General features: G+C 41.1%; 1 protein-coding gene across 1 annotated transcript; it reads right to left on the bottom strand.

The window, feature by feature from the left end:
- Positions 1 to 27,877, bottom strand: MAATS1 (MYCBP associated and testis expressed 1). Its single transcript, XM_030953277.1, has 15 exons — positions 27,726 to 27,877; positions 24,862 to 24,945; positions 23,500 to 23,565; positions 22,417 to 22,616; positions 21,532 to 21,709; positions 21,038 to 21,195; positions 20,613 to 20,795; positions 20,319 to 20,461; positions 13,588 to 13,701; positions 10,520 to 10,591; positions 9,085 to 9,231; positions 6,352 to 6,573; positions 4,966 to 5,114; positions 3,679 to 3,770; positions 1 to 501 (listed from the first exon to the last, which is right to left on the bottom strand). The coding sequence occupies exons 1-15, from the start codon at positions 27,851 to 27,853 to the stop codon at positions 272 to 274; spliced, it is 2,166 nt and encodes a 721-aa protein (XP_030809137.1). The 5' UTR covers positions 27,854 to 27,877; the 3' UTR covers positions 1 to 271.

Raw genomic sequence — 27,877 nt, forward strand, 5'->3', positions numbered from 1 at the left:
CTTCTCTAAATAATCAGAACAGAAAAATTAGCTAATGAAGTCCAAAGCAAGTTGGGGAGGGAGTGGAGGGAGCTGCCACATCAAAATGTATACAGAATGATTCCAGGACAACACTGCTGGCAGGCAGCAGGAGGGACAGCTCAAGGGAGAGAGAGGGTTTTCCATTCAGGGTGCCCTGAAAAAGCAAATATAATGTGCTTCCCTTTCCCTCACCATGCTCCAAACTCAAATCATAGAGGGGAAGGGAAACCCACCTCACTCATCTTCTCTCCTAGGAGGCTGTGGGATCCTTGTGGAAGTCTTGTCCAAGTTCACGTGCAACTGTGGCAGGGTGAGTGCTGTCAGCTGCACTTGGTCCAGCAGCTGTCCCAGCAGGAGAATCCTCCCTTCTCTCGGTGGCAGATGTCTCCTGATGCAGTGCCAGATTAGCCAGAGCCCTCTCTGTGCCTCTGTGGATGATCTGATGAGCAGCGTAGATGTGTTTTCTTTGGGACTGCCTCACTGTGCATAAAAAGAGGTAAGGCTTTTACTTGGAAATGTACAGCAAAGTGTTCTCTGTAGGGGAGAAGGGAGGAGTAGCTTTTAGCAATCCTGCAGCTGTGGAAAAGTCTGTCTCAGGAAAAAAATCATGCCCTTCTAACTTTGGCTGAAAGTGTTCTACTGCCACCTAATAGCAGCAACCAACTTTGCATTTCACTTTGAAGACTGGCTCCCACAGTGGGAAGCACAGCCAAAGTATTCTCCTTTCTAGCTTTGGGAACAACTGGCCAGGATATATTATCAGGCTTTAAAATAACTTCTCCTTCAGGCTTTAAAATAACTTCTGTTAATTGCAGCAAGCCTCTGGAAGAATCCAGCTGAAATCTGCCATCTCCTGTGCCAGGATTTGACCTGCACTGGGAAACCCTTACTGAGTTCAAAGTAAGACTTGGAGCCACAACTGACACATGAAGTCACCTGCCTACCTTATCACCTCCCCTCAGCTACTGCAGGATTGCCTCCTTTCATCCAAAGTCATGTGCATGTATTTCCAACCCACCTCCTGGGAAATAATTAGCCAAGCCTAAGTGTTCACCCTACAGCTGTCCTTATTGCTCTTCACCATTCTTTGTTAGCCCTTTCCCTCTCTGTTTCAGTCACAGGGACTGAGGTACTGTGTGCCTTACAGAAGGTGTGAGGAATGATGCAGAACAAGGAGTGGCTCTCATCCTGTCACTTCCCTACAGAAGTCCAAGGCTTCCTTTGGCCTGTTCCAAGGCTGAGCTGCACTTACACTGTGATGCTGAAGCACTGGTGTCCAGAACTGGCACACAGTTCTGCTGTCCCTGTCTCAGTCACTCAGCATTACCAACCCACCCTGTTTATGTTTATCCATCTCCCAGGCCCACTTTGTCAACAATGAATGCAACTGGATCTCACTTGCATTTGAAAAGCTGACCTTCACCAGCCAGCCTCATTCGCAGGAGAGGTTTCTCTACCCAAGGCATTTTGGCTTCAATCATGTTTGCATCAACTGCATCAACTATACTGGGAATACTCCCCTGGAATTGCTGGAGTCCCTTTCTCCATCCACAGTGAATTCCATCTAAAGGACAGCATGCTGAAATTGGTGAGTGACTGTCCTTTTCCAAGTGTTTTTCATATCAGCACAGTGACTTCTACTTCCACTGAGGCAGGGTTCAGAATTGAGGTGGAGAGGTTTTTCAGGGTGAGCCAGCATTGGATAATCCCTGCTTTTACGCATCAAAATGCAACAAAATGAGGAGGAAAAAAAAATCCCAAACTACATAATGGCAAAACAGTTGTTTAAGGGGAAGCTGAAGTGTAGGCAAAGACTGAAACTGCAGGCCTCAAATCTTTGTTCCACAAATGGATTTGTTCCTTTGACAGGCCAGATAACTGTGCTGTTAGATCACTTCCTGATAGTTTCAAGGAAGGTAAATGCTCAAGCACGGGCCAGGTTGCTAAAACACAGTTTCATAATGAAAAATTTGGCTCACTGTAAGGAAGGCTTTAAAAGCCACCACAAAAATGCAATACACTAATGTGTTTATGAGATCTAATGCCATTCTTTGATATTATTTCCTTTGGATTTCCATGGAATAGTTAATGATTCTGCTTCCCTGAAAGTATCACTCTGCGGGAGGTTTACAGCAGGCCGTGTTCCTCAGAGTGTACATCAGGTAGAATTCAACTGTCTTAAGTGAACAGAGCCCCCTCCACCCCATGCAGCAATAGCAGAAGAGAGTATGAGCCTGGTCTCTTCCTGATATTTGATTTCTGCTGTCACAAGAATATTGTGACAAATTTCTCCCGATCACGTTAGAAGGAGCTATCTTAATTGCCTGCTGCTCTATTCCACTAGCATCCACTTTAATTTTTAATTGGGTCTAGCTCTGCTTTCCCGGCAAACTCACTGTAGCTGTCACAGATTCTGAAGATTTTTTCTTCTGCTGTTTGAGAGTGCATCTGAGGTGCTTTGTTCAGTAGCTGCTGTTGCATTCAAGCCCAGTATGTATTCTGAGCCTTGATATATGTCCTCATAGGTCCAGAATCCTAAGCTATCTCCAGGTCTTCTTTCTGCTCTCCTTCCTGAGACAGGCTAACCTCTGTGTGTTTGTGCCTGAGCTGCAGGCTTCACTGACTACCATTACATCACCTGCTCTGGAAGGCTGGCAGAAGCAGTGCAGGAGTGAAGGGAGCTGATTTAAGCTTGTGCAGAAATGCCAGCTGCAGAACAGGTCCTGTTCTTGTGGCAATACACAAGCCAGGAAGAAGAAAGTTTGCACAATTCAGAGACCACAAAATGCGTACTCAGGGCTTGTGTTCTCATCCACAAAGCAATAAAAGAGGCAATGCACTAAGTGCCTTTGTTCTCAAGGCAGAGAAGTGCACTGCAGCAAGGACCCCTTCAAGCTCTATAGTGATGCTTTGCTTCTGCAAAGCAGATCATATTCACCACCTGTGTTGGTCAGTGGAAACATCCCAGTTAGGAACAGCCACTTACTCATGACATTACTTATTGTAATACACATTATTCCCCTCTGTATTTTGACAGATGCCATTCCATTTTTCTTAAACAGAAACATCCTTTACAACTGCAAGGTTATCTCCTTACAACATGATGTCACTACAGCCAACCTTAGAACTTGACCTCTTGCTCTCAGCCCCCTGGGGAGGAAAGGGAAGCATAGGAAAGTGTATAACCTTCCTCCCATATATGACATATGTTTAAGTAATGTGCTTGTTAAAGTCTTCTGCAGTTTTAGAAATTGCCATATAATAACACAATTCACAGCTGTGCTACTTAAAGATTTTTAGCCGTTTGTTTCTGAATGTGCAATGGGCTGCTTCTTTTCAGGCAGTTTTATTGTTGCAGATACACCAAATTTATCATAGCAAGCCAGGTTGGAAGGTACCTCAAGGATTATTGGATCCAAACTTTCTTGGCAAAAGCACAGGCCAGATCTTACAGCAGGTCTGAATTTCAGTCACCATTTAAAAAGACTAAAGCTCATGGAGAAAAAAGGGTGACAGAGCTTAACTTTCTACCTGAAGAGTGCCAAAAAGGAATCTCAGGGAACTGAGACAACTCTTGGCTGCATCATTCCTTTCAGGGAGCTAGGATAAGGAGAGGGAAACAGTGCACAAAGAAAATAAAGTTACTGGACTCCTTACCTCTTTCTCTCATAAAGTTTTTCTCAGCTTCTGGGATCAGGAAATTATAAACCAGCTCTGCTACAATCTCTTCTGACTGTAGGCGAGTTCGACTACAGGACAGATGCACAGTGGTATTAGTGTTTTAATTTTCTCTCCAGACCACCTCTGCACAAACAGGTCTCCCTTGTAAATATCCTCACTCTTTCCAAGGGAGTGTATTGTCATGGCAGCAGTTGTCAGTGGGGTCTCTCTTTATCCTACAAATAGGTGACAGTGTGACTGCTCCCCTCTGCACTGCCAGTGTGTTCAACAGTGCACTGGAAAGCAGGATCACCTTACATTCCTTATCCTCAAAAGTACTGAGAAGCTCAGTTCCCTCTGATGACAAATTGAATCAGACACACAGATATCACTGAGGGTTTGTGTCTTTGTCCATTTAGTCTTTGGTCCATTGCTGAGTTTGCTAAATTCTTCCCTATTGTGACTCTGCACTTGGCTGGCCCCGTGCTCTTTTCCATGCCAGTGTTTGGTGGGTTCCCAGCTGGCTCAGGGGCTGCATGCATTATCTACGCTTCATTCCCCCAAGGATTCCAAAGTTCTGCTTGTATTGATCTAGATACAAAATACACAGCTGCTCTGCCATAGGAGAGTCACTGTGTCATTGGGATTTTTATGGCTCAGTACCAAAAAATGAGCATAGAAACTGAACCGGGGGTTTGGCAGGTCCTAAGAAGTATTCACTGCTGATGCCCCAGCCAAACACAGACTGGGGTGTTCTCAACAACTTATTTTACTCAAAGTGCCTAGTCAGGCAGCCATCAATATGAGTGACCTCCATGGAAACTGGCAGTTCCTTAAAGAACAGCCACCCCAGAATGAAAGGCTGTGTATAGCTGTATCTTTTAGGATCTCTTTCAAATGGATTTTCTGTAGTACTGTAAATAAATGAAAAGATCGGTATGAATGGGTATTGCTTTGGGCAGTTCCCAGATTCACTTAAAGCTCAGTCACAGCCTCACACTGGTGTGGAGAAATCTAAAAAGGGTGATTCACAGATCACACAAGTGATTTGCAAAGGGAACCTGGCACATGCTGTATGGAAATAAGGCTCTGATGGATTTATATGTGTGTAGCAGGTAGGAGCAGCGTGGTTCCCATACAGCAGCCACACTAATGAAGCGACCATGAGCAGCACTGCTCTGCCCTGCCCACGGCTTGGATGATGCACATAGCCACAGATGCACATGGTCAGGCAGGTTCTAAGCTGCTGTGAACTGCCCTTCACTGTGCTGTTTAATAACCTACCGACTCTCCATTTCGTAAGCAATGTCATTGATCTCTACAGCCCTTTTCTGAACCTCTTCCCTGGCTTGCTCTTCAGCTGTCCTCTCCATGCTGCTCAGGATAACATCTTCCAAGTAGGTGTCAATAGTTCTGTCCTGAACATCCACCACCTAGAACAAAACACCAAGATATTGTTCCTCTGCCTATTGCTGTGCCAGGAACATAGTGGAAGATTTCCAGAGAAGTGTGAACAACAGATTTTCACAAGTCTCTGTTTCGGGCAGGCCAACCTGAGATTTGTTTTCAAAGATGCTTCCTGTAAAAATTTATTTTATAGTAATTATTTCTGAGAACTGATTGAACAAGTGGAGGTGAAAGAAAACCAATTCACAGATCCAATTCTAGTGCAGCAGGTTAGTCCTGTGAATGCAATGGCAGTTGCTCCCTCAGTTCTCATGGTCCCCTGAGCAGCAATTGCCAAGTAATAACCATGGATATTGACTTCTGTAGATAAATCAGCTTTCATTCAAGCAAGCCTGAAGGAGAAAGTCCCATCAAGCCAGTCAAAAACCAAGATAAAATTATTGGTTTCTTTATAATGGTTGTAGAGCTGAGATTCTAGAAATGGGTGTTTTCCATCTGCTTATCTGCAGGGCATAAGCTTATGGCACCTTGGCCTTACCTGCTTACCACTCAGAAATACATGAAAGATGAGAAGCTAAAATTTAAAAAAAATAAACAGGATGCCAGACCCTTTTGGTATTAACCACCTCCCACAAGGTTTGAAAATTATTGGTTTAGTCAATTAGACTCCCACTCATGTCTTTCAACGGGCAAAAATATGCTTTATGCAGTCAAGAGCTAGGAAATAGGAACAAGACTACAGAATAGTTATGGAAAATGGTAGGGTTTTTTTTAATTGATTTCAAGGTTATTTTATTTATTATTGTTACTTCAAAATAAGTGTTGTACCTCTTGTTATTTGCAGTCCACTTGGGCTGGGGGAGGGAGGGGCAAAATCTCTCCAAACCCTTGCTTAAAGGCATCCTTCCTGGCAAAGCACATACCAGTTCTGCTGGGCAGAACAAGTGCTGACAAAACATTATCCCTAGAGATGATCTAGGTACATCTGTTCTCCATAGGTGTTTACTGGAGAAATTTAGAAACCTACACCCGTTCATGACAGGCCTAACAGGACTGTCTGTAGGGGTATTCAGATCATCCTTAGTTTAATGGGCATGACTCTCTCAGGAAGGATTCACCCTCTCTTCACTAAGCTTTCCCTCTCAATTTTAGAACTAGCCATCACCAAAGTCAGCGCTGAAGCAGCTCCCATCCATCTGGACCTTCCCACAAGGAGGCAGCTCCTACAAACTGCCTGCAGTCCCAGCAGTGTCCCTCTCTTGCCTGTCTGAAAAGCTCATCTTCCTCGTGCCGCCGCATCTCCTCCAGCTGCCGCCGGCCGCTCTCCTCGGCTTCCCGCATCCTCCTCTGCCTCTCAGCCAGCATGAGCAGAGCATGGATCTTCTGCTCTTCTTGCAGCCTCAGCAGCTCTTTGGCCAGAAAATCAAGTATGTTTGCCAGTGCCCTTCCTTCTACCGTGGCCAAGTCTCTTTCCAGTGCTGACAGCTTTCAGAAGAAAAATGCAAAGAATTGTGTTACAAACCCCAGGAATGTTGTGCAAAGCCCCAGGACTACCACAGGCATGTGAGACAGCTCTGCATCCACTCAGACCAGCCACGGGACAGTCCCAGGAGTTTGGCACTCTCCATGTGGTACATGCTCTGACTGGTTTCTGCACAGTGCAACCATGAGTACCTGCAGCTTCAGGCATTGAACCTAAAATTGTAGAAGTTACTAGCTGCTGACAAATTCAAATTGACAGTAATTATATGAAGTTTGCAGAAGTGCAAATGAGACCTCAAAATTCCAGGTAATGGAAAATGAGAAAGTCTGTGACAGAGTTGAGACAAGATTCCAGGTGTTCAGCATTACTGTGCCATTCACTCCTTGTTCCAGGCACATCCTGTTCTATGGGCTGGGTATGTGTGATTGCACTGCAGAAAGAGACAAGATCTATGGGGAGTTCATTATCTCCAGAATGGACTCTGAAGCCACAGGCCTTGGCAGGAGGGAATGTCTGGAACTGGCTGGGATGCTGTGTTATGTTGAAATAAACAGGCAATTACAGAATAGGCCTAAACATAAAAGTTGAAGTGGAGCTGAAATATCCCAGATAAGTAATAATAAATCAGCTTTCCTATACAGCTGTGCCATTTGCCCAGGCAGTGTTTCAAAGGAAGTGGGATTGTCAGTGTTGCACAGATCTAGAAGTGACAGCACTTAGCCCACAGGTGTTTCAGATGGAAAATGGTGATGCAGTAACTGCACCACCCCACAGGGAGGGATAACATGGAACTAAAGTGCTCCCTCCTCTTCATTGCTCCAGGTGCTGTATATAAAACTGGCGTGAAATGGAGGAAAACAACTCAGGAACACTCTTGTGTTAGATTTTTGTTATACATGAGTCCGAAATTTTCAGCTCCTCATCTTTGGCTGTTTTATGTGGAGTTTCCATCTTCTTTAGGCAGGAAGCATTTATTTTACACTAAAATGGTCAAAAACGTATAAAAACCTGTGACCACCAAACCCTATAGAACTGAGAGTCATCAGTGACTTTCTGAAATAGCCACACACATAGAAAACTACTGCACATGCATTCCACAGAGTTTTGAAGTTCAAAATGTTTGAAAACCTGAGCCCTGGACTGTGAACCTTCAGAGACAGTTAAAAATAAAGTGAGAGGAGGCCGATACCAGCAGAGGGGGATAGTGGCACTCCAAAAGGGAAATTCTGAGATCAGAGGTCAGTATCTTTGCCATTTGCTCTCCCTCCTTCTCTATGAATGTCATTATGGTGTTTGAACTGCTTTCTCCTTCACTCTCACCTGGGCTTCCAGAAGAAATGGAGCACTGCAAATTTTTAATGCCTAAGGCTTTTATTTTTCTCTTAATTCCTCAGCAGAAATATTCTGTATTCCTGCATTCCACACCTGGGCTTCCTGTGCATGAGGGAGTATCTGGAAATGCTAAATGGTAAATGATAAAACTCAATCACCTAGTCCAGTTTTTACTGGGATCTAAGGGGAAATTTTGTTGTTGCCCAACCAGCATGAAACAGTGGTCTGGCTTCATCTCCACCAGGTCAACTTGCCAGTGGATGCTGTTACTGTAAAATGGAAGCCACCAAATTGCCTCTCAGCTGGTCATTGAAAAAAACAGCAGAGTAGTAAAAATTACAAGAGAACTTGCAGGAATGTAATAGATACTGCATTCTCTGAATTGTAGTGAATTCTGGGCAAAATTTCTTTATGATCCACTCCTGACCAGCATCTGCCATTTCATTCACTTTCCTCTGGAAGGTTGTGACACTGTAAGGAAACAGGATGGGAATTTGCATCCCTGGCTCTCACTAGATCCTTGGCAGAGAATGAAGCCCAAAATTTCTTTGCTCTGCATACAGTGGTAGATACCTCAATGGTGACCTTAGTCACCGTTGCTAAGGTTCTAGAAGTCTTGAGCCCAGCAGGATTTACAAGATAAGTTGGCTTTGGCTGCCTTTGTGAGGTTTTATGTGTGAGGAGGAGCCTGAGAGGGTGCCAAGCCAGAAAAGGGACAGGAAAATGACAGAGCAGTAACAAACACTCAGGAAAACATCCAACAGATGTGAGTGACAAGCACATATTGTGATACCAGGTCATAGTACCCGTCAAATGGATTGAAATGTGGGAAAACTGAGGGTCGTCTGACACTGCTGCTTGTGCAAAGCCCTGTAAATATAAATAAGTGCTCTGTCTGCAAACAAAGCAAACACAGGCTGCATAGCAGCTGTGGTCAGGGTGCCTCAGTCTGTTTCTGAGATTCCCCAGAGCCTCCAGAGCAGTCAGAGAGCAATTTTAGCCCCTCAGGCATTCAGTGCTTGCCCTGTGCTAGGAGAGCTTTTTTGCTGTTGGGATGCCTTCTGTGCTGTGGATAATAGAAAACATAAAGAATTAAATGTGAAAGTGTTGTGATACTGCAAGCACAGAGTGTCTGGTCAGGACAGAGCTGTGAATCAACCTTCCCATCTATGCAAGCAAACCTGCTTCATTTGTGATTCATGCTGTCGCTGTAAGGACAGTGTCATTTGCTTCTGTGCCTTCACGAGCAGCTGTCCATCCTCCTGGAGCGCGTGAGTGGTGCGCAGCTCTTGGATCAGATCCAGGTGCCTCTCCTTCCCTTCAAATATCTTTAAAATAAAAGTGAACAACTGAGCATATCAAGTGGAGAATAAAGAGCAACATGTTTTTGCCAGTAACACACACCCTTTTTATCCAAGTTGCAAGGTCAGCTGTTACCAAGACCTCTCTATAACAAATTTGTGGTTGCCTTTAGGCAAACCCTACAGCTGTCAGGTAAAGCTGCTACTTTTTTTCTTTAGTTTTTTTTTTTTTTTTTTTTAATTTTTGTTATTATTATTCTGTTTGGCTTTACCCAAACTCAAACCACTGGAATGTGGAACAACACCACCTATGTCAAAAGGGTAATAGTCTTCTGCACAGCCTGTTATATCAGCCTCAATGTCAAAGCTTCACAGTGTTTTTCAACACCTCATGTCCTCTGACCTTCATTTTGAGGGAGCCCAAAGCCATAAACTGGTGGGGAGGTTGCTGAAACTGCTGCCATCCCTGTTATGGGGTTATGTGGCCCAGCCCTCCCTGACACTGTGTTACTCTCAATCCCACTCTCTTCCAACAGGACTTCCAAGAGCAACAAAAGATCACTCAACCCTGCTTGGTCATTCTCCAACTCAGTAATGTATTTCTCATCCAGCAGTAGCTGGAAGAAGATTCCTAAAATGGTGGGAACATTTCATGGTCTGAAAGTCAACAATCCTTCAGTGGCCTCAACCATCCTTCTCACAAATCATCACACAACTGGAGAACACTTGGGAACTCTATATTCCACCTCAAGCCACTTCCACAATACTGTATTGTTTGCTAAAGCTCAGGGTCCTGCATGAGAACACTAAAAAACATTAAATAGTTACTTGAAGAGAGAGCATCAACTGTACTTTTTGGGGACACAAAAACAAACCTTCAGGACTGGTCTGATCACAAGTGACAGACTTGTTTAATACAAAGCCCACGAGGCATGGTTACTGAATTAATTTTCAGTTAGACCCCCTTCTGTTCCCCTGAAAGCAGAATGATGGGTCCTGCACATCATGGTGGTAGGCTTCAGTTGCTCCTCATCTGGGGTCCAGCTCATCACTAGTGGAAACCAGAAAGATGCTATGAAATACAAGCTGCCCTGCTGGGATGTCGGAGGTTTCTTGTGCCTAGAACCTTGATATAACCATGGCAGAATGTACTCATGGTCCAGATCCAGTCTAGAATTTGCCATTTGAGTAACTCTGCTGTGAAGAGTCTCACTCCCCCTGCTTAGTGCTGTGGAAGAAAGATTGCAAACACCCTTTGCAATCAGTCATTCCCACCATCATTGTGAAGACTGACATAAGCAAAGAGACACAATACCATGTTCTGAAGAGCCCTGCCTCGGAGCAATTTCTGCAGACAGATCACTGCCAGGTCTATTTCCTCTTCCTCCTGCCAAAACATGACAAATATTCACACAATAATCAGCTATTTCTTTGGAGACTGGGATTTCTGTAGATTATCTGTCTAACTGTTAAACAGTCTAACTCATATCCTGTCTTTCCTTGGTTGTTTCTGAACATCATTTTTTTAATTTCCAGGGAAAGGAAGGTGAGTCAGAATTACATGTACTTTCATGTTTTACAAGGGATGGAGAAGAAATATTGTATAATTAGATTCTATTTGAAATTTTAGAGGGTCTTTAGAGATGAGAACCTAATGATAAGGAGATGTTGATGGAGAAAATTATTGTATGCATTTTAAGTACTATTTGTAGCTTGACTGAATCTAAGTTTGCAAAAAAAACATCAGCTACATTAATTTAAGACACTAAGAGGACAGAATATGTCCAAGAGAGCTGTTAACCATAAAAAAGGATTTTAAATTAAAAGGGAACATTTACAATTTTTCTTTTGATATTTATTCCAGTGGTGATATTTATCAGAGTAACTCAGAAAGTGATAGTTTGGAAGCAAAATTACCCACAGTCCATTGTGATTTGTCTCTTTGAGCACTTTCCTGGCCTAGTGTTGTGTTATTGATACCAATGGAGCATGGTGGGAAAGGGAACATGACCACAGAAGGTAAAAAAAAAAAGGGCTTATTTTAAATAGAGGAAGTAGACAAAGCACATATGGCAGCATTTTTCTAGGTGAGGAGTTTTCTAGTGGAGTTGACAGTAGGAAAAGGGAAAATATTTTTCCCTTTCCCATCATGAAAGGGAAAAATAAAAAGAAATCTTAAAACTGGAAGCACTTTTTTTTAATAAAGAACCTATGAGGTCTGCATTGACATGTGGTATTTAAGAAGTGCTGGAAAAACAGGGAAGAGTGTGGGATGAGAGAAGTTGTGTGGGCTTGAATCTTAGTTATCTGTTTTTTCTTAGGTGTTGAAGATTAAGTTTTCCAAATCAAAAGGAAGCATTCCTGCCTTTCCACACCAGCACCCAGGAGGAGGAAAGCAGAACTAGTGAGAGGACTTGTGATTTGGTATGTTCTTCTTCTCTGGAAAGAAGGAATGAATTTCCAGTCCCAGAGAGCTAAACTCTACCACATCACCTGGCTACAGTGTGAAATCCCTGCAGGACAGTTTTGGAGATGGTGATGGCACACACACTGGTAAGCCAAACTGCTTGGTGTGATACTAAGATTAGGTTTGGATTTTTATGAGGAGCATTTTTCTGTACTTCTGTTTTTGAATGCTGCAAATGATGCCTTAGCAAGTGTAATCATCAGCTTGTCCATCTGCCTGCTACAGACCAGCAGGAAAGAATGAGAGGAGATGAAAAGCCTATCATGCCCTGCAGAAAAAAAAAAGAAAAATTAAGGATATAGAAGAATCTAGGAGATGGCTGCAAACTAGAGGAGGCTGGAAGAAAGTTTTAAAGTAATGAAGGAATTCAGAGGTGCTCTGTGAGCTTGTTGTGGCTATTAAGTCCATTAGAAATGACCAGGGGAGAGAAGCTGTGGATGCTTGCAGCCTCCATTCTCTCCACTTCATCCTGGCACAGTTTCTTTCCAAGATCCTCAGTTCCAGTGGGAAGCATTTAGCAGTTGGTGCTTGTATGGGTGTGTGGCAGGAAGAGAAGCATTAACAACACAGAAGAGCCTTGTTTGTAGTGCTCCTCACAGCCACCTGGTAGGAGAAACCTTACTTGGATTTGGCAAGGCAGGAGATGTTAGTGCTGCTCTTCAGTGGCTCAAGTGGCCTGATTTTACAGATGGAGCTTCACTGGAGAGCTCCATCTTTTATGTGTTCACACATAAAAATTCTTGAAAATAAACCAAATGTTGACAAAATTCATGAAGATGTAATTCTATTGTATTGGAATTAAAAAAAAACCCACCCAAGTATAATCTGTGACCACACTCAAGAATGACTACAAGTGGTAGAAAAATTTTTCTGATTTCTTTATATGTTACCTCAAAGTACTTAAAAATCTGCCAAACTGGTAAGCCTAAACAGTATAAACCCACCACTGCAATAGAGTATCTGATGCTTAGAAGTTGGTAAAGCTGTGAAAAGCTCTCCCCAAGGAGATAAAAAATTCTTGTTCCAGTCATCCTAAAATAGACTGCATAAAACATAGAATATCATACTGCACAAAGGAACACAGCAGCATGGATGATTTAATAAGACTTTCTCTCTTCACTTTCATGGTTGTGTGACTCTTAAATTCACAAGTTTAAATAGTAATTCTGTCTGATTCTTAGTACATCATGAAAATGGTGTTATTAAGAAGACAAAACAGTCCACTGGGGCAACCAGCTCTTAAGTATGTTGCTTTAACAAAGGAAAGGAAGTTGCAGCTCCCCTAAAAAGTAATTTTTTCCTACAGCATATCACAGCCCCCATGACACATCATTACTGCTGTTTCAATCTCTGCAGGAGAATCATTATCTGTGAACTAGTGCATGTTCATCAAACACTGCATCTTGCATGATGACAAGAGCTTCACTCCAGAAAATTAATGAAGTGCACGCTCAGTGCTAAGCAGCCAATGTCTCTCTGACTTCAGTAAGTCTAAACTTAATTGCCTCACTGGATTATGATAGTGTTGTCAGATCAGAAGGTTGGAAACTACTGAATATTAATGACACTAATAATGATAATGATAATAATAATGATGATGAAGATGATGATGATGCCTTTTTGTCCCCCAAGAACAAGGAAACAACATGTCTACTAATTTTTGTCTTTTTAAAATAAAGTTTACTTCAGGATTTGGCCAACAAATACTGTAAATTATTTTCCAATCTTTGGCTGCCAGTATCCTTATAAAATAGAGACCAAGAGAGTCTTAAAAAACAATGATGGCTATTTTTAACAGGGATGCACACAAAAAAAATAAAGCTCCCTTCTTTCATTCCCTGGGCATTCCTTTAACAACTGTGTAGGAAACAATCAGGGATCAACAGGGAAAAAAGTGCTAAAACCAGCTCACTTACAATTGATGGTTTTTCCAGAATTAGAGTGGGTGGCTTAGGAACAGGGCTTTCTACTTTTTCACAGACAGGGGGAGGCTTCTTTGGCTCCTTGGCTTTTTTCTTCTCCAGAAGTGCCTGCAAAAGACATCCAATTTAATATGAATGTGGGTAGATAGAACAACATAACAAGGCCACTCCTCTAGATGCTGACTCTTGCTGACTACACTGACTACAGGGAGCTGAAAGCTTTACAGTCTTGTGGCTTCTATTTCTTCCTGCAGATCAACTGAAAAATTGACCATGGTCAGTAGATGAGGTTATTGGTTGGTCAGAAGACATGGATGGGAATGTCAAAATCATATGTAAGAAGGAAGCAGGAGTTATTTTACTGTATTTACCAGTAAGTCATCAGCACTTGTGAGTCACCTAAAATTAAACTAAAGTGTGTATGAACTTAATCTCTAATTCCCAAATAATTAATTTTGTAGGAATGCTATAAGTCTTTTCCTTTAATGATACGTAATTCTTGTTACTGTGGTTTACAAATGTTGTGCATTTGGGAGGTTTTATGAAGGGGTCACTTGAAGAGGGTATTGTCATTGTTCTGTGGCAGTGAAATGTCTTTGTATGATAAGCTATTACTGCACAAGATTGACCAAATGACCCCTGTTGTACTGCACTAAATAGTTTATTTAGTGGCCGTCTTTGTATTGGGTGATGGGAAAAAAATGTTACTGGGTATGTCAGGTCACGTGGATGGTGTATTCCCCCTCCCTTTCACATGGTTGCTCCCTCACACACTTCCCCCCCTTTCTGTATACTCTGGTGGTCCGTCCCACGGGTGGCCCCTCTGCTCACCCCTCCCCAGTGGCATCCCATTGGCTACGGTCCTCCTTCCCCACCCCCTTCCCTTGGGTATAAAACTCCCTGCAAGAGAGCCACAGCCTCTTTCCTGCCTGCATGGTGGCTGTGCCACCAGTGTCCTGTTCCCAAGCCAATAAACTAGACACTTGTCCCTACATGGGGAAGAGCGCTTCTTGTCTTTTATCTTTCGTCTATGCAAGTCCGTGTGGGCCTGGGTTCGAACTGGCCGGGTTGGACCTATACAAAGCCCAGAGAGAGCTACGGATTACTGCAGACCCCTTCCTAGCAAAATATGTTTTGGAACTCTGCTCTGCTCATCTACAACTGCCCAGCAGCCCCGTGGCACCCACAGCAACTGCACAGGTGGACTGGGGGCAAAAGAGAAACTGGCTTGTCCAAAAACTTTCTTCTACCAAGAAAATGCAAAAGCCCATTAAGTGTGGGTTTATCTTGCTTGCAGCTGATTGGTGGCAGATGCCACACTTTGTCATCAGACTGGAGTGTAAGTGCCACCACATCCTCAGCTCTTTCAAGACATTTTCAAACTGTTTAAAAAGCCCTAGTCCTGCCAATTTCCCACCACCAGCCCCTTAGAACTAAATATTCAGAAAAGCATTTCCAACTGCATGACAATGCTTGCCTGCTGCAGGACATGACACATTGGCTTGCACAGAAAGGCAAGGGAGTATATCCATTTAAAGCTTCTTCAAAACTATAATTCTACTACTGTATGGGTTGGATCTTTAGCCTAATTATTGAAAGATCATATTTCAGCAAGGGAAAGTGTGCCTTTTCCTTTTTTCACTCTCTCTCTTTCAAATGTTCAAATACAGTATTTCACCAGGGAGGGATATCAAAAGAAAAACTTAAGAAAAAAGTTCAATGCTGAATTTAGTTCTCCAGGAACAGGAAAGTGATGGCATTTGCACAGAATTTAATTGTGAAATTAATGAAGTTTTGAAACTCCAGTAGTCATTGTACAAAACCCTTCTTGCATGTAGGATCTGATCTTTCTGGTCAGGATAATGAATTGCTCCAGAAAAGGAAAGAGGTTTCTAGGTGGAGAGGATAAAATACTTTACTACTGAAAGCTTCTTAAATGGTCCATGTTAATAATGGAAGAATCAGAGCCTATAAACTGCTTTTCAGCCATGTGAAATAGTCATAGCCCAAAAATGTTGAGAGATTTTCTGAACTGTGTTTTGTATGTGAAGACCTTAGAGCTCCCTAGCATGAAGATTATAACAGAGATTTATAAGGAGATTTGCATGGCAGGGCAAGGCAAGCCAAAAGAAAAAGCTGCTGAAGTTGTGACTCTCTTGAACAATGGCTACTATGTTTATTAGTACAATCTCACATTCACAAGAATTTTCCTAATAAAACTGTGGCCTCCAAAAATGTTTCCTGCTAACCAGAATAACAAAATATAAACAGACTAACCACTTTTAAAGACAGAAAAATCTATGATTAATTTGGACAAGAGGGAATCCTTATTAATGCAGATTTGAGATATACTGCAGTTCTTAGAAGTGGCTTTATGTTTTCATGTCAACAATATCTAGTGCCTGCTTGACTATCTTGACTAAGTAAAAAAAAATGCTTACCATTTACTTTCTCTAATCTGAGGCTTTAAATGATTTTAAGATTTAACATAAGAAAAGAAAAAGATAATATAGGGGGTTTGCCTAAACTGGTTCTGCCCAACTTAACAAGTTCTCATTTTTGGAAACAGAGACACCAGGACTCAAGAATCACTACAAAAATACTTGATTTTAAAAGCTAAAAGTGCTAAATTTCTGAGCAACATACACCAAATGTTACTGTCTACATATCATACTCCAATTTTCCTGATACAGACTACATTCCTTTATTCAGGTAGCATGTTCAGAGTCAAGGTAGGATCTGACTGGATTGGACAGCGGAAGAACAAAAGTCATCTCTTTTCCATTCTCCTGGCAAACGCAGTGAACAGCAAATGGCACTCATGCTTTTCACCATACACCTTGGCTTCTCAGCCAGCTTCCGAGAGAAGCAGAACTCTTGACAGGATAACAGCTTAAGAAGCAACTCTCCATTCAAAGAAATCATTCAATCCATTCTTTAGATTCCTCCATTATCTTCCCTCTGATCCTCTCCATTCCACAAGATCCTAGGTATATTTGATTTTTGTGTATAGCACAAAGTATGCAGTCATGGTTCTCCTTCTTCCTCTTTGATCACAAATGAAAATTGTCGGATTACAGAATCACAGAATCAATGAGGTTGAAAAAGATCTCTGAGATCATTGAGTTGAACCTATGACTGAACACCACCATGGCAAGCAGACCATGGCACTGAGTCTGTCTTTTTTTTCATGTCCAGTCTTTCTTTGAACCCTGCCAGGGACCATGACTCCACCACCTCCCTGAGCAGCCCATTCCAATGTTTAATCTGTGAAGAAATTCCTCCTAATTCCAATCTAAACCTCCCCTGGTGCAGTTTAAGACTGTGCCCTCTTGTCCTGTCACTGGTTGCCTGGGAGAAGAGGCCAACCTCCCCCTGGCTGCAGTCTCCTTTCAGGTAGGATCACCGAGGACAGGCTGCCAACCTGCTTAGCAGTGCAGCCTGGCTGCTGCATCTTGGCTGATCAAGACTGACATAAAAGCTCTCAGAGCCTGTCTGAGCATGAGCCAACCAACCCTGTGTGCAGATCTGTTCTTGAAGAAATAACTGCTTAAACAGCCTTTCCTATGCTTTGAAGTTGGCAGAGATTTTCTCCAGAGACATTCTTGGCCCCTCTACTTCTCTAACTCTTTCCAGCAACTGGATGAAGGAAAACAGACATGGTGAGAATTGCACTTAATGCTGAGGTGAGAAGTTTCTGGTTCTGACCTCACCTTGATACAACACTTTGAAACCCCCTGATGCCTCATCCCTCTTGAGTTACCAGAGCACAGAGGGTCTGCCTAAAGTCATGTATTGTTCTGCACTGAGATGTCTTCTACCACCTCCTCCACTCCTTGGTGTATTCACTATACCTAGCTGCATTTACTCCCTGCAGTAGTTATCTGTATTGGGATGTTATGTCCTTAATGCCTTGGATTTTCATACTGGGCTGTCTATATAATGGCTCACTTGCACTCCTTAAAGCACTGTTAGTTGTGCTGGCTAGGAACTATCCTTCTCTGTCCTTTTACCGATCCGGCTTAAGATAAAGATTTTTGTTTTTACTGTAAATTTTGGGTCACTCCTGTTTCTGCCATGTTCTCTTATTTTAGAGAATTATTCAAAGATTACTGAGTGCACATAATACTTCTGCAAAAGGCTTCAGGATGGTCCTAAAATAAGTTTGCTTCTAAAATCACTTCTTTTGGCTTAGTTTCATGTCTGAAAGAAGCAGCTCTCATTCTTAGATCCTTTTTGTAGTTACTTGGATTATTGCTTATCCCTTCTAAAAAGCATTAAGCTTAGGAATACCCTCAATATGGCAAACAAAAAGGAATATAATGAGGAGAACTCATCCATCTTTCCTCGTGTTTGGCCAGAGAAGCAAGCCTTGACAACTTCCTTTACTAAAACTAATTGCTTCAGAGGTCAGTATCTTGCACTCCTCTTATATTTGTCCCTTGCTTCTAGATAATCCAGGAAAAATTTTAAAAACTCATTGTAGAGGTAGATCTCCATGTACTCTGAATTTTCTAGGATTCCACTTTATTTCTAAGATTATGGGAGAGAATTTATGGATTAAGTGTGCTAGGAGAGTATTAAAATAAAGCTTTAGAATAGAAAACTGATCTGGCTACTCAGCTATAGAAATAAAGCAAAGCAACACAGTGCCCTTGTAAGATGATCCCCAATTACCTGATTTAAACTTCTTTTCTACTGTGTGTGATGGGAGGTTTGCTGGCACAATTGGGACTGCTTATTCCAGGTGGTCAGAGAGCTCCTCTCAGGGAGGATTGTCCTAAATTCTGTTAATGCAAGTACTCTGCATGCTATACTGCTCTGTTTTTGACAGCTTCAGCAGCATTTGAGCCGGGCCTGTCAGCAAGGCTCTGCGAAGCCAGAACATGCTATAGCCATTGAACTTCAGAAACAAAAGCCTCTGATGGGAGAAGTGACCAGGAACAGCAGCATAGAGCTCCAGAGATAATTGGGCCAGTCATTTCTTGATTCTCTGAACAGAAAGTTTGTTTAAATGTAACAGTGGAGGCAGTCTGGGTGTTTCACAGTGTCAGTACTTTCTGCTTGTCAGGACCAACCAGTCTGGTGTCTTTTTCTATATATCTAAAAGCAGCAGTTAAATTTTTCATAATGGATTTATTTGATAATTTTCGTCTGCAAATGAAACAGTTTATGATTTCAAAAGAATATGCATTTGGCATTTTGTGGTGGGGAAATGAGTATTACTTATGTTAGCCTCTCAGTTGCTATAACTCAATGCAGACCAAGGGATCTACACCGATTTAAGAAAGAAAATGTGCATTTGTTTTGCATTCCATCTTCCTTTGTCCACCAATTTTTCTTTGAAGAGACATTATTGTGTCAGCAGCCAGCATTTGGCTGCTCACATGTCTTCTCTGTGGCTACAGTTTAGACACTTCACCACAGTCTTTCAAACAATGAGGAGTATTTTAAACAGACAGAATACAAGTGCTGTAACTGGAATTCAGCTCCAAAACCTTGGACTAACATTCTGCTGACAATGAGAACCATGTTATGATGCAGACTGCACAATTACTTCTTGAATTTTATGCATACCCACCCAAACTCAAATCTCTTCAACACTTCTGTGTCTTTAAAACTACGAGTTTTGTCCTTACTCTTGAACAATTCCTGTAGCACTCAAGATTTTTTTTTGTAAAGTTTCTTTCTGGATAATAATGAAATGCAATACTTCATCTTTAGAAGATCCAGCAGAATTTAAATTTGAGATAATATGATTGATTTTTCAGACCAAATTTCAATTTAAAATTCAGCAATAGCAGATTACTGTCTGCTTTGACATTATTATTGCATTACACTAAAACAAAAGAAGTGTGTGTGTGTGTGTATATATATGTATATATAAAAATATATAAATGTAAGTGAAACTTGCCAAAATTTACAAATGAGAGTCACTATTTTCCAAAAATACAGAAGCCAGCCAAGAATATTCCTGATTTTACATGAAGGCAACCCTCAACAGCATCACAAGAAGTGTACTTAAAAGTACATGTAATTTACAAATATTGTGATTGCAGATGCAAATGAGGCACTTCTTTCCTTGGTGGTTAATTGCATATATGGACACCTCATCTGCATGAACAATTGTGACAAATTAAGATATGCAAAATGCTATTAGCGTGTTTGCAAATCAGATGCTGTTCTTAGGGAACAACAGTGATATGCATCCACCATGGTGACCTGATTCTGTGAGTAGGGTCATTTTAATCATGCTCTGCTACAGATGCTTTTACAGTATGTACTTAAAATGTACTTTTAAAATAATGTACAAAATTTTTAGAACATGAATCCAGATTCGCTTTCTTTAATTATTGGAAGCTTGACAGTGTAGCCTAAGTAGTGTATTATAAAATGGAACAGTGAGAATGAGAAAAGGGAGAGAATTTCAAATTGACATAATATGTTCCAATCCAAATACCTGATCTGGAGGAAGACAGATTTGTTTGTGCTTGTTGTCTATATGATTGCAGTAGAAGCAGGAGTGAGAGTACTGATGGGCTGAGTATCAGAGCAGTACTGGTCAAGCCTGCAACAATCTGCATGTTTGATTCATTCTGTCCTAGAAGCTGTTTTATAGAATAAGAATTCAGTACAGAAAATTGGGAAGAAGCTTACACATATTCCCAATTGCATTTATAAGCAGTTCAAATCTAAGAGGAACTGACATGCTGCTGGATGCATACCTGGTGAACTTGTGCCAGGGCTACCTCTAGTCTTCCTGATCTTTTAATATAGCCAGTCTTAGTGATAATGCATTTAGGTTTTGGAGCTTTAATCTTGATCGGGAAGATAGAAGGCGGGGCAGATTTTTCCAGTTCACACAATCCTAAGATTATAATATGAAGAAAGATTATAATATATACAAGGATTTTAATACAAACAGTGCTTAAGTAGTGGAGTGATGGGGAGGGAAACTTGAATTTTGGCAATATCCCAAGTAAGTACCTCCCACAACCAAGTCTTCCAAAATGCCTTACCTGCAAAGGTGTTAAGATAGTAGTTTTTTACCGCATAGTAGTCAGAATTGTTGTCTGGGAAAAAACCATTTCGAGACAAAGGAGCGTATGTTTGTGATCCAAAGTCATTATACTCTCTGATGATATCTCGTCTCTCCAGCTTTCCCATCCAATTCTTCCTCTTAGCTATCAGTTTCCTGAGCACTGAAAAGGAAATACAAATGTGAGACGGTTCACACAAATAGTTCTATAAAAGCCGTATCTTTGTAAATTCACAAGAGCTTTTGCTAGATAAAATAAAAACATGACAAAGCAAATGCTGGCCATGCACATTGATATTGTGGATACAACCTATTTCATTTTGAATAGATGGTAAACTTGGGAAAATAGAAATGGCTTGTCTGAAAACTGTCTCATATCCTTCTCTTCCTGTCTTTCAGACTTACTCAATGCACAGTCATGCTGAATCTTTCTCATTTTCTCTTCTTTAGCCTTCTGATGATTTTGCCAGTGGTCGTTCAAGCGCATGGCATTCAGCTCATTCCGATTCTCCTCTCGCCTCTGCAGCAGCTTCTTAAAGACTTCCATTTGAACCTTCTGCAACCTGCAAGGAGAGCAAAGGTCAGGCAGTATTGAGTGTACTCTGCAGTGTTCTGTGCAATGCTGTCACCATCAAATCCTACATACCTTTACAAATAGCTCATATTGCATTTCTCATATTCAATCTTTCATGTTAGAAAGGGAGTTAAGCACTGGTAAAATATATTGTGCTAGCAGACCTGGAGACTAAATTTAAGAAAAATATTCCTTCCCAAAATCAGGGTATTTTCACAGAATTAGAAGGCTTGTTGTACCCTTCAGCCAATCCCCTAAACCTTCTTGCTCCTCCTCCACTCAGCAAATAATTAAAAGAAATAAAAGAGTATAAGTGGATTCCTACTTATCTATTTCCTCTTCTCTATAAGCCCACTCCTTCCTTTCCATAGCCTCCATCATCTTCAACCTCTTTGCGATGTTTGAGGGACTGTCCATGGGTGGCAGAGCCGCTTCCCAAGCATGTTTTTCCCGGATGCGGTCAATAATCTCCATCTCAGCTTGTCCTGCTGGCAGCCCCCGACCTTACAGGGACAAGAAGCATTAGCTCTTTGGGAGATTGGCAAATCCTACAAATAGCCACCACCAAAAAGTATGAGAGGGCTGGATGGGTACACGCCCATGTGGTAAACACAAGCAGAACTGTCAAAAGCCAGAAGTAAATATTTCTAAGGCCAGCAAGATTCTACAGTATGAGGCATGGTAGGAGCTGCAGTTGCTACAGTTCAGTGCACACTGACACTGGCACTTCATTCTTCTACTGCAGGCTGCAAAGGGAGAAAAGCTTTTCTAGGAAGATACTTTCTGAGAATGAGCACTTTCTTTGGCATGTGCAGCGTCCATCATCGTTACAGGTGAGACACTGGGAGATGAGGATCACAGGTATGTTCTGGGGCAGCAGTCTTCATGCTGTTTTTTTTTTTTAATGATGTACAAAACTCAGAGCAGCTGAAGAACAGTGAACAGTGGGTTAATGGAAAAACTGCTCCTAGTTCCCATTTGTGAAACGTGACCTTTTTATACTGAATGGTCTTCAAAACCCTACATGAAATGCCCCAGAACCATTAAGTAGTGAAATATCATACTTATTTTAGAAACAGACAAATTAATTGCCTCAAATGCACACAGAAACAGACCGCCAAAACTGGCAATAGCCTGACATTGAAAAGAAAAGAACTTCCTGCTAAAGAGGTGACATATTATTTTAATTTATCTTAATTTCATAACTCACCCCAAGTGAGTGTAGCAAGTGTCAGAATTTCAGGGACTGAGCCACTGCGGACTATATATTCAGGGGAATAGGGATCTGTCTGTGCTTCACCATCCCTGTAATCTGTCTGTGTCCCCAGAGTTCGGAACATGAGGCTGAGGACCAGGCTGTCCCCTGCATCCCCTGCATCCCCTGCAGCTGACAGGATACGCGACTCTGTCCTAGAAAGAGGTCCAAGATGGAAGATTGGTCACATTCATTAAAAAAACCTCCAAGCAAACAAACCAGAAACACGTCAGTCAAAGGTGGGAGTCTTAAATGTGTTTCGGTTTATCTTAACATTACTCCCATTGATGTTAACTCCGTTATCTTTGGTAAAAGCAGACTGAGGCTACACTGAGTCTGAAACACCCTCCTTAAGTAAATAATCCAGAAATCTTCTCATTTCAGCTCTCATGATTATTACATACAAATCTTCCCTACCAATCCATTCTAAAGCATTGCATTTAATGGACACAAAATTGTTGAAGTAACATGAAGTAGGACTGCTTCAATTTAGTTTACATGTTTCTCTTCCTAACAATTCCAGAATAAAAATTTAATTCTGACATAAGCACATGCAATTTCCATTAACTCAACCAGGAAGTGAATTTTATTATGTGACCTCAAAATTTGATACTCTCTGAAAACCACATTAGACTACGTTACTGATGCTCTACATCTCTGAGCAGCATTGCATCTATCACAGAGATTGTAATAAAAGATCAGAAGACCTTCCAACAATATTGCTCTACTAGATAACCAATGTTATCTCTTCTAGAATTCAGAGATGCCAAGCTTTCTATTTCAAACCTCACAGTCTTAACACACTAGAGGCATATCCTTTATTCACAAAGCACTACTTATATACTGTAAGCAAATTCTGAAACAGTCCATCATCTATTTCTTCTAGAATTCTCAATGATGAGAGCAGCACCTTACCTCTTAACAAGCTTTTCCTGTTGGTTCATTATGAAAAATAGTGGTCACCAGCTAAATCATTTCCTGATCTTCTGGTGAGATGTTACCCATTACAACCGCAATTTTCCAAAAGTCACTACTTACTGTTTCTTTGAATCAGCAACAGCTTCTTGAACACGTGCTGGAGGCAGCTTAGAAAAGCTGAGAGGTCTGAAGAGAGAGAATGAAAGTAAGACAACAAGGACGAGCCTAAAAGATCATTATGGTTCAGAAAAAACACAGTCCACTAAATTCAGTGGAGTTAATACTGATTTTCCACAACTGTGGTTCTGTTAGTTGCATATTTAAGAATTGTGGCTAAATATTAAAGAACTCTTTCATAGCCAAGGAGGAACAGAGTTTACAGTTTCACCAGTAAACACCAGGACTGAGTGTTATTCTTATAACTCAAAGCAGAAAGTGCAGTTGCAAAACAAGACAATTACTAAAGTTAGTTTTGGGTGTGTTCCCAATATTTTGTGTATGTTTCACTAAGTAGCTTACTTTTTTTACTTCACTTTCACTTTTTTGAAAGAGTAGTGTTTTTTTTAAATAACTGCTTGAAATCCTGAAATTCATTCCTACTATTAGCTGATAAGCTGGTTTGGACTTATCTAATTTTATTGTTTCATTTTTTGCAATACTTTATGAGGTATCTTGAAAGTGATTTGGGCTCAACTACATATTAATAATTCCTTCCTAGGCATTCTTATAGTTTGCATATTGCAGTTCTCTTTCAATTTCCCTTAGCCTTTGGGAGACTTTGAAGCTTAATTTCACATTGCAGAAGATAACATCGTCTTTGTTCTTTTACAACTGTTGATAAAGGAGCAATAATAAACTTCAACTCATTAAACTTTGCAATTTTTTAATATTTGAAGTGGATATAGTGGCCAATAGCTGCTGAGTAAAATAGTGAATGCAATTCAAAGTGTATGTGACTAAGCCAAGAATGCTTATATGGTAGCTGTTGGTTCAGATCTCGAGTCCATTGCTGACCTGCAATGTACTTGTGGAAGGAGCAGAGCAGTCCTGCAATAGGGGACATAGAGGAAAACTTAATCAAGGCTTCCCTTTGCTCCCTTTCTGCTCCTGGAAGAAACTGGGAATCAAAGGGTTCCTTCTTAAGGAAACACCTTTCTAGGGGTCTGGAGAACCACACTGGCTTTGTAAATATCTTCTTCCTCTGCAGGATGATCTACAGCCCAAAGCTTTCTTATTAAGTACAGAATGTCTGATATATTTGCTTATATGGTAACTCAAAACTGAAAATTCTGTCATAGTGTGAATTTAGAAAGACCTTGTGTTTTAAGATCTGGTTACTATTAAAATTTTCTATTTTCTCAAAGAACTGATCAAAGTACTGACAGAAAATACAGAAAAAATAATGCTCTGGCCTTTACTTAGGTGCTCTTGAAAATGCACAGAAAGAAGCTGAACCCTGTTTCAAATCAGTTCATTCCTTACCGTGTAAAATATTTGTAGCGATTCCTTCCATTAACTTCAGGATCTTCATACACAACCCGAGGCAGCTGAAGAGAAGACTGACCTCTGAGAGCCAAAATACAGGACATCATTTAGAAAGTATGTTCAGAGAAGTTCTCTTTTTTCCTAATGCCTTTTTTTTTCTCTCTCTCCCCTCTGGTTGCACTATCCAACATGCACACTACAAATTCCCCCCAAGCCTCAGACTTACACAAACAATTTTATTTTGGTTTCTTCACATTTACCTATGTAGCAAAACAGTTTGACACTTTATTTCCCACTATGTGTGATCAGGAAATGGTCTTTACTGCCTTTATTAAAACTTATGAGCTTGTACATGCTTGACTTTGTAAAGGAAACCACTTTTATTGGAAGTGGGGGGAGCAGGCTTATTGTCTTAAGAGTGAAACAGTTTCCAAATATGTGTAAAGACAGAATGAGCAAAGGAGAATGCACTTTCTACTTTGAAAAGTAGGTAAAGAGATTTTAAGCAAATGTTTAAAAATTTAGAATCAGCAATTTCAATTTGAGTTCTCCAGTAAAGGAGAAAAATTAGGACAATCATGGGAATGTTTCAAAATCTATGCTGGAACAACCCTATCTTTTGCAAGAACACTTCTTTTTTTTTTTCCCCCATTTTGAATTTAAATTTTGCAGATGGTTTAAATTTTTCACTATAACATCTTGAAGAGTCTTCTTTAAGGCTTTGGAAGATCATACGGAAAACCTCATTAAGGCAGTCAGTGAGATAATGGGTAGAACTGAGAAATTTGAAAGTTTTTTATCAGGATTGCTATTTGATTTAACAACTGCTTTATACTCCATTCTTATTATTCTCAACCTGCACAGTTGTTAAAGACAAAAAATAGAAGTTCTTCCCAGGGAAGTTGTGGATACCCCATCCCTGGAAGTGTTTGAGACCACATTGGACAGAACTCTGAGTGAAAGGTATCCCTGCGCATGACAAGGGGATTGGAACTACATGATCATCCACCCCAGGCCATTCTATGATAATTTTATTTCTTTGAGCTATGTATAAGGCAAATCTTGAAGACCATTTTTGGCAACTTGTATGAATTCTGACCTCAAGATGTATGGGCTTGTGGTTACTGGGTTTGGTTGCTGATGCCTGATTTTAATTACAAGGGAATATTTACAGAGATACAATTAACAATACCTAACATTGCTTGACAGCTGAGATCAAAACAGAGGATTACATGCTGAGACCTGTTGTCTTCCAAGCCCTCATCTAATTCCTGCAAACTGTGCTGTGGAATCCAGGGAGGCACAGTATGGCTACCTGCCACAGGAAAGCTTCCAGGGAGATGGTTCATTAACCTCCTGTGACACACAATTTACTGCCAAGGTAAGTTTAAAGTCATCTCTTCCCAAGGCTTTCAGTCACATCACATAAGAAAAGAGAAGGGAATATTTTGAGATGCAGTGTCATAACCTGATATACTTGCTCAGCACTAATCAACCTATTATTGTGAAGTTGTGTTTGTAATTCAAATGAGTTAATTGAGCTGATGGCTAGTTCCATTAGCTGACTCTTTACATATCAGACTGTTGCTCCATGCAGATGGATTTGTTTCATTCAGCACAGGTGGGCACTTATTCTTATGATCTAACTTTATTAGCATAAACCGTTCATCCTGTTATGGTATAGTTATAGGCACAATGGGAACCCAGGGAAATAGCCCTTTTTATTCCACAGATCCTGCCTCTTGCATGTCCTTGACTTATATTTGCTGACTTTGCTGAAATAAATGAGCATTTATTCCCAGTAACCTTGCAGAGGCAATGCAGCTACTGAGAAGACAGCTGGGAAATATTCTGTCTTCCGTATCAGCAGCACTGTCAATCAGTGCAGGTTGAAACAGAGGGGATGTATTTCTCATTTTTTGTTAATTGCAAGACATTTTGCAAATACATGTTGTTGAAATGTAAATTAACTTTAAAGCAGTGCAGGTGTCAAGTTGTTACAGAATTGCAGGCAAAATGTAAGAAGCCGCTGAGGTGGTCATGCACTGGGGACAGTTTGAAACACTGAAAATAGTATTAAGAAAAAAATACTCTAAATTTTATTTTTTTATTATGGTAATGAGAAGAATATGCCTTTAAAACTGAACAAAACCAGGTGTGAAATCTACTGTATCTTTCTTGAGCATCTCTTGATTATTGTCTGGCATGTGGCAGTTACCAGCAACCCAGAGCAAGCGCCACCTGAAAAGCCCACGGTCTAAAGTCACTTGCTTAAAGCAGAAAGAACCTTTGAAGACAAAAACCTACGCTGATGCCTGCAGTCTTGAATACAGCTACAAGAGGAGTTAAAAAACTTGTGGTGTGGCAAAACACATAAACTTTTTTTTTTAATATCTGCTGAATCAGAACCCAAATTGTGACACCGGGAGAAAGCTCAACTAAGAAACCCCTGCAGTAAAAATGCGGTGCCCTGGTTCAGGCCCCAAGGACCCTGGAAGGAGCAGCAAAAGCAGCCTAACCAGCTGCAATTGCACGGGACTAAAATCAAAGAGCTCCCACTGAAGTAACACACATGAGTCACTGAAGTCTTCATAACTCCTCTGATCTGTAAGAGATTGAAATAACTCTCTTCTTTTTCATGGCAACCGCTGCAAAGCAGATAGCACAGGGATGAAGGAATGTGCAACATCCACCCTGTAAGAAACAGATGGGTAACCATACTCCACAACAGCTGCAATCACTTAATTTCAAGGGAAATATAAGTAGGAGCAAATTGCAGTCATCTCCACTTCAGCGTGCATGGCTTTTTGTTGGTTTTGTTTGTGTGCTAGTTTTAAATTGTCCAACCATAGAACACTTACACAGCAAGGCGCTGAAGAGCCTCCAGGCGCTGCTGAGCCCTCCATCTTCGACCAATATATGCAGGCACTGGATCTTCACTCTTGAAACACAAACTGCAGCCTGGAAAATGAATCACTCCAGTAGCCATGCTTCAGAATATCGGTGCCTTCAC

The sequence above is a fragment of the Camarhynchus parvulus genome, chromosome 1, assembly GCF_901933205.1.
Source record: "Camarhynchus parvulus chromosome 1, STF_HiC, whole genome shotgun sequence".
Lineage (NCBI taxonomy): Eukaryota > Metazoa > Chordata > Aves > Passeriformes > Thraupidae > Camarhynchus > Camarhynchus parvulus.

Bases quoted from the DNA above. Each gene is read 5' to 3' on its own strand.
- MAATS1 (XM_030953277.1), bottom strand. From the start codon at position 27,853: ATGGCTACTGGAGTGATTCATTTTCCAGGCTGCAGTTTGTGTTTCAAG. The intron at 22,617-23,499 runs GTAAGTAGTGAC...ACCTCTTTCTAG, and splicing joins GTTGCTGATTCAAAGAAACA to GACAGAGTCGCGTATCCTGT. The intron at 20,462-20,612 runs GTAAGGCATTTT...TTATAATCTTAG, and splicing joins CTATCTTAACACCTTTGCAG to GATTGTGTGAACTGGAAAAA.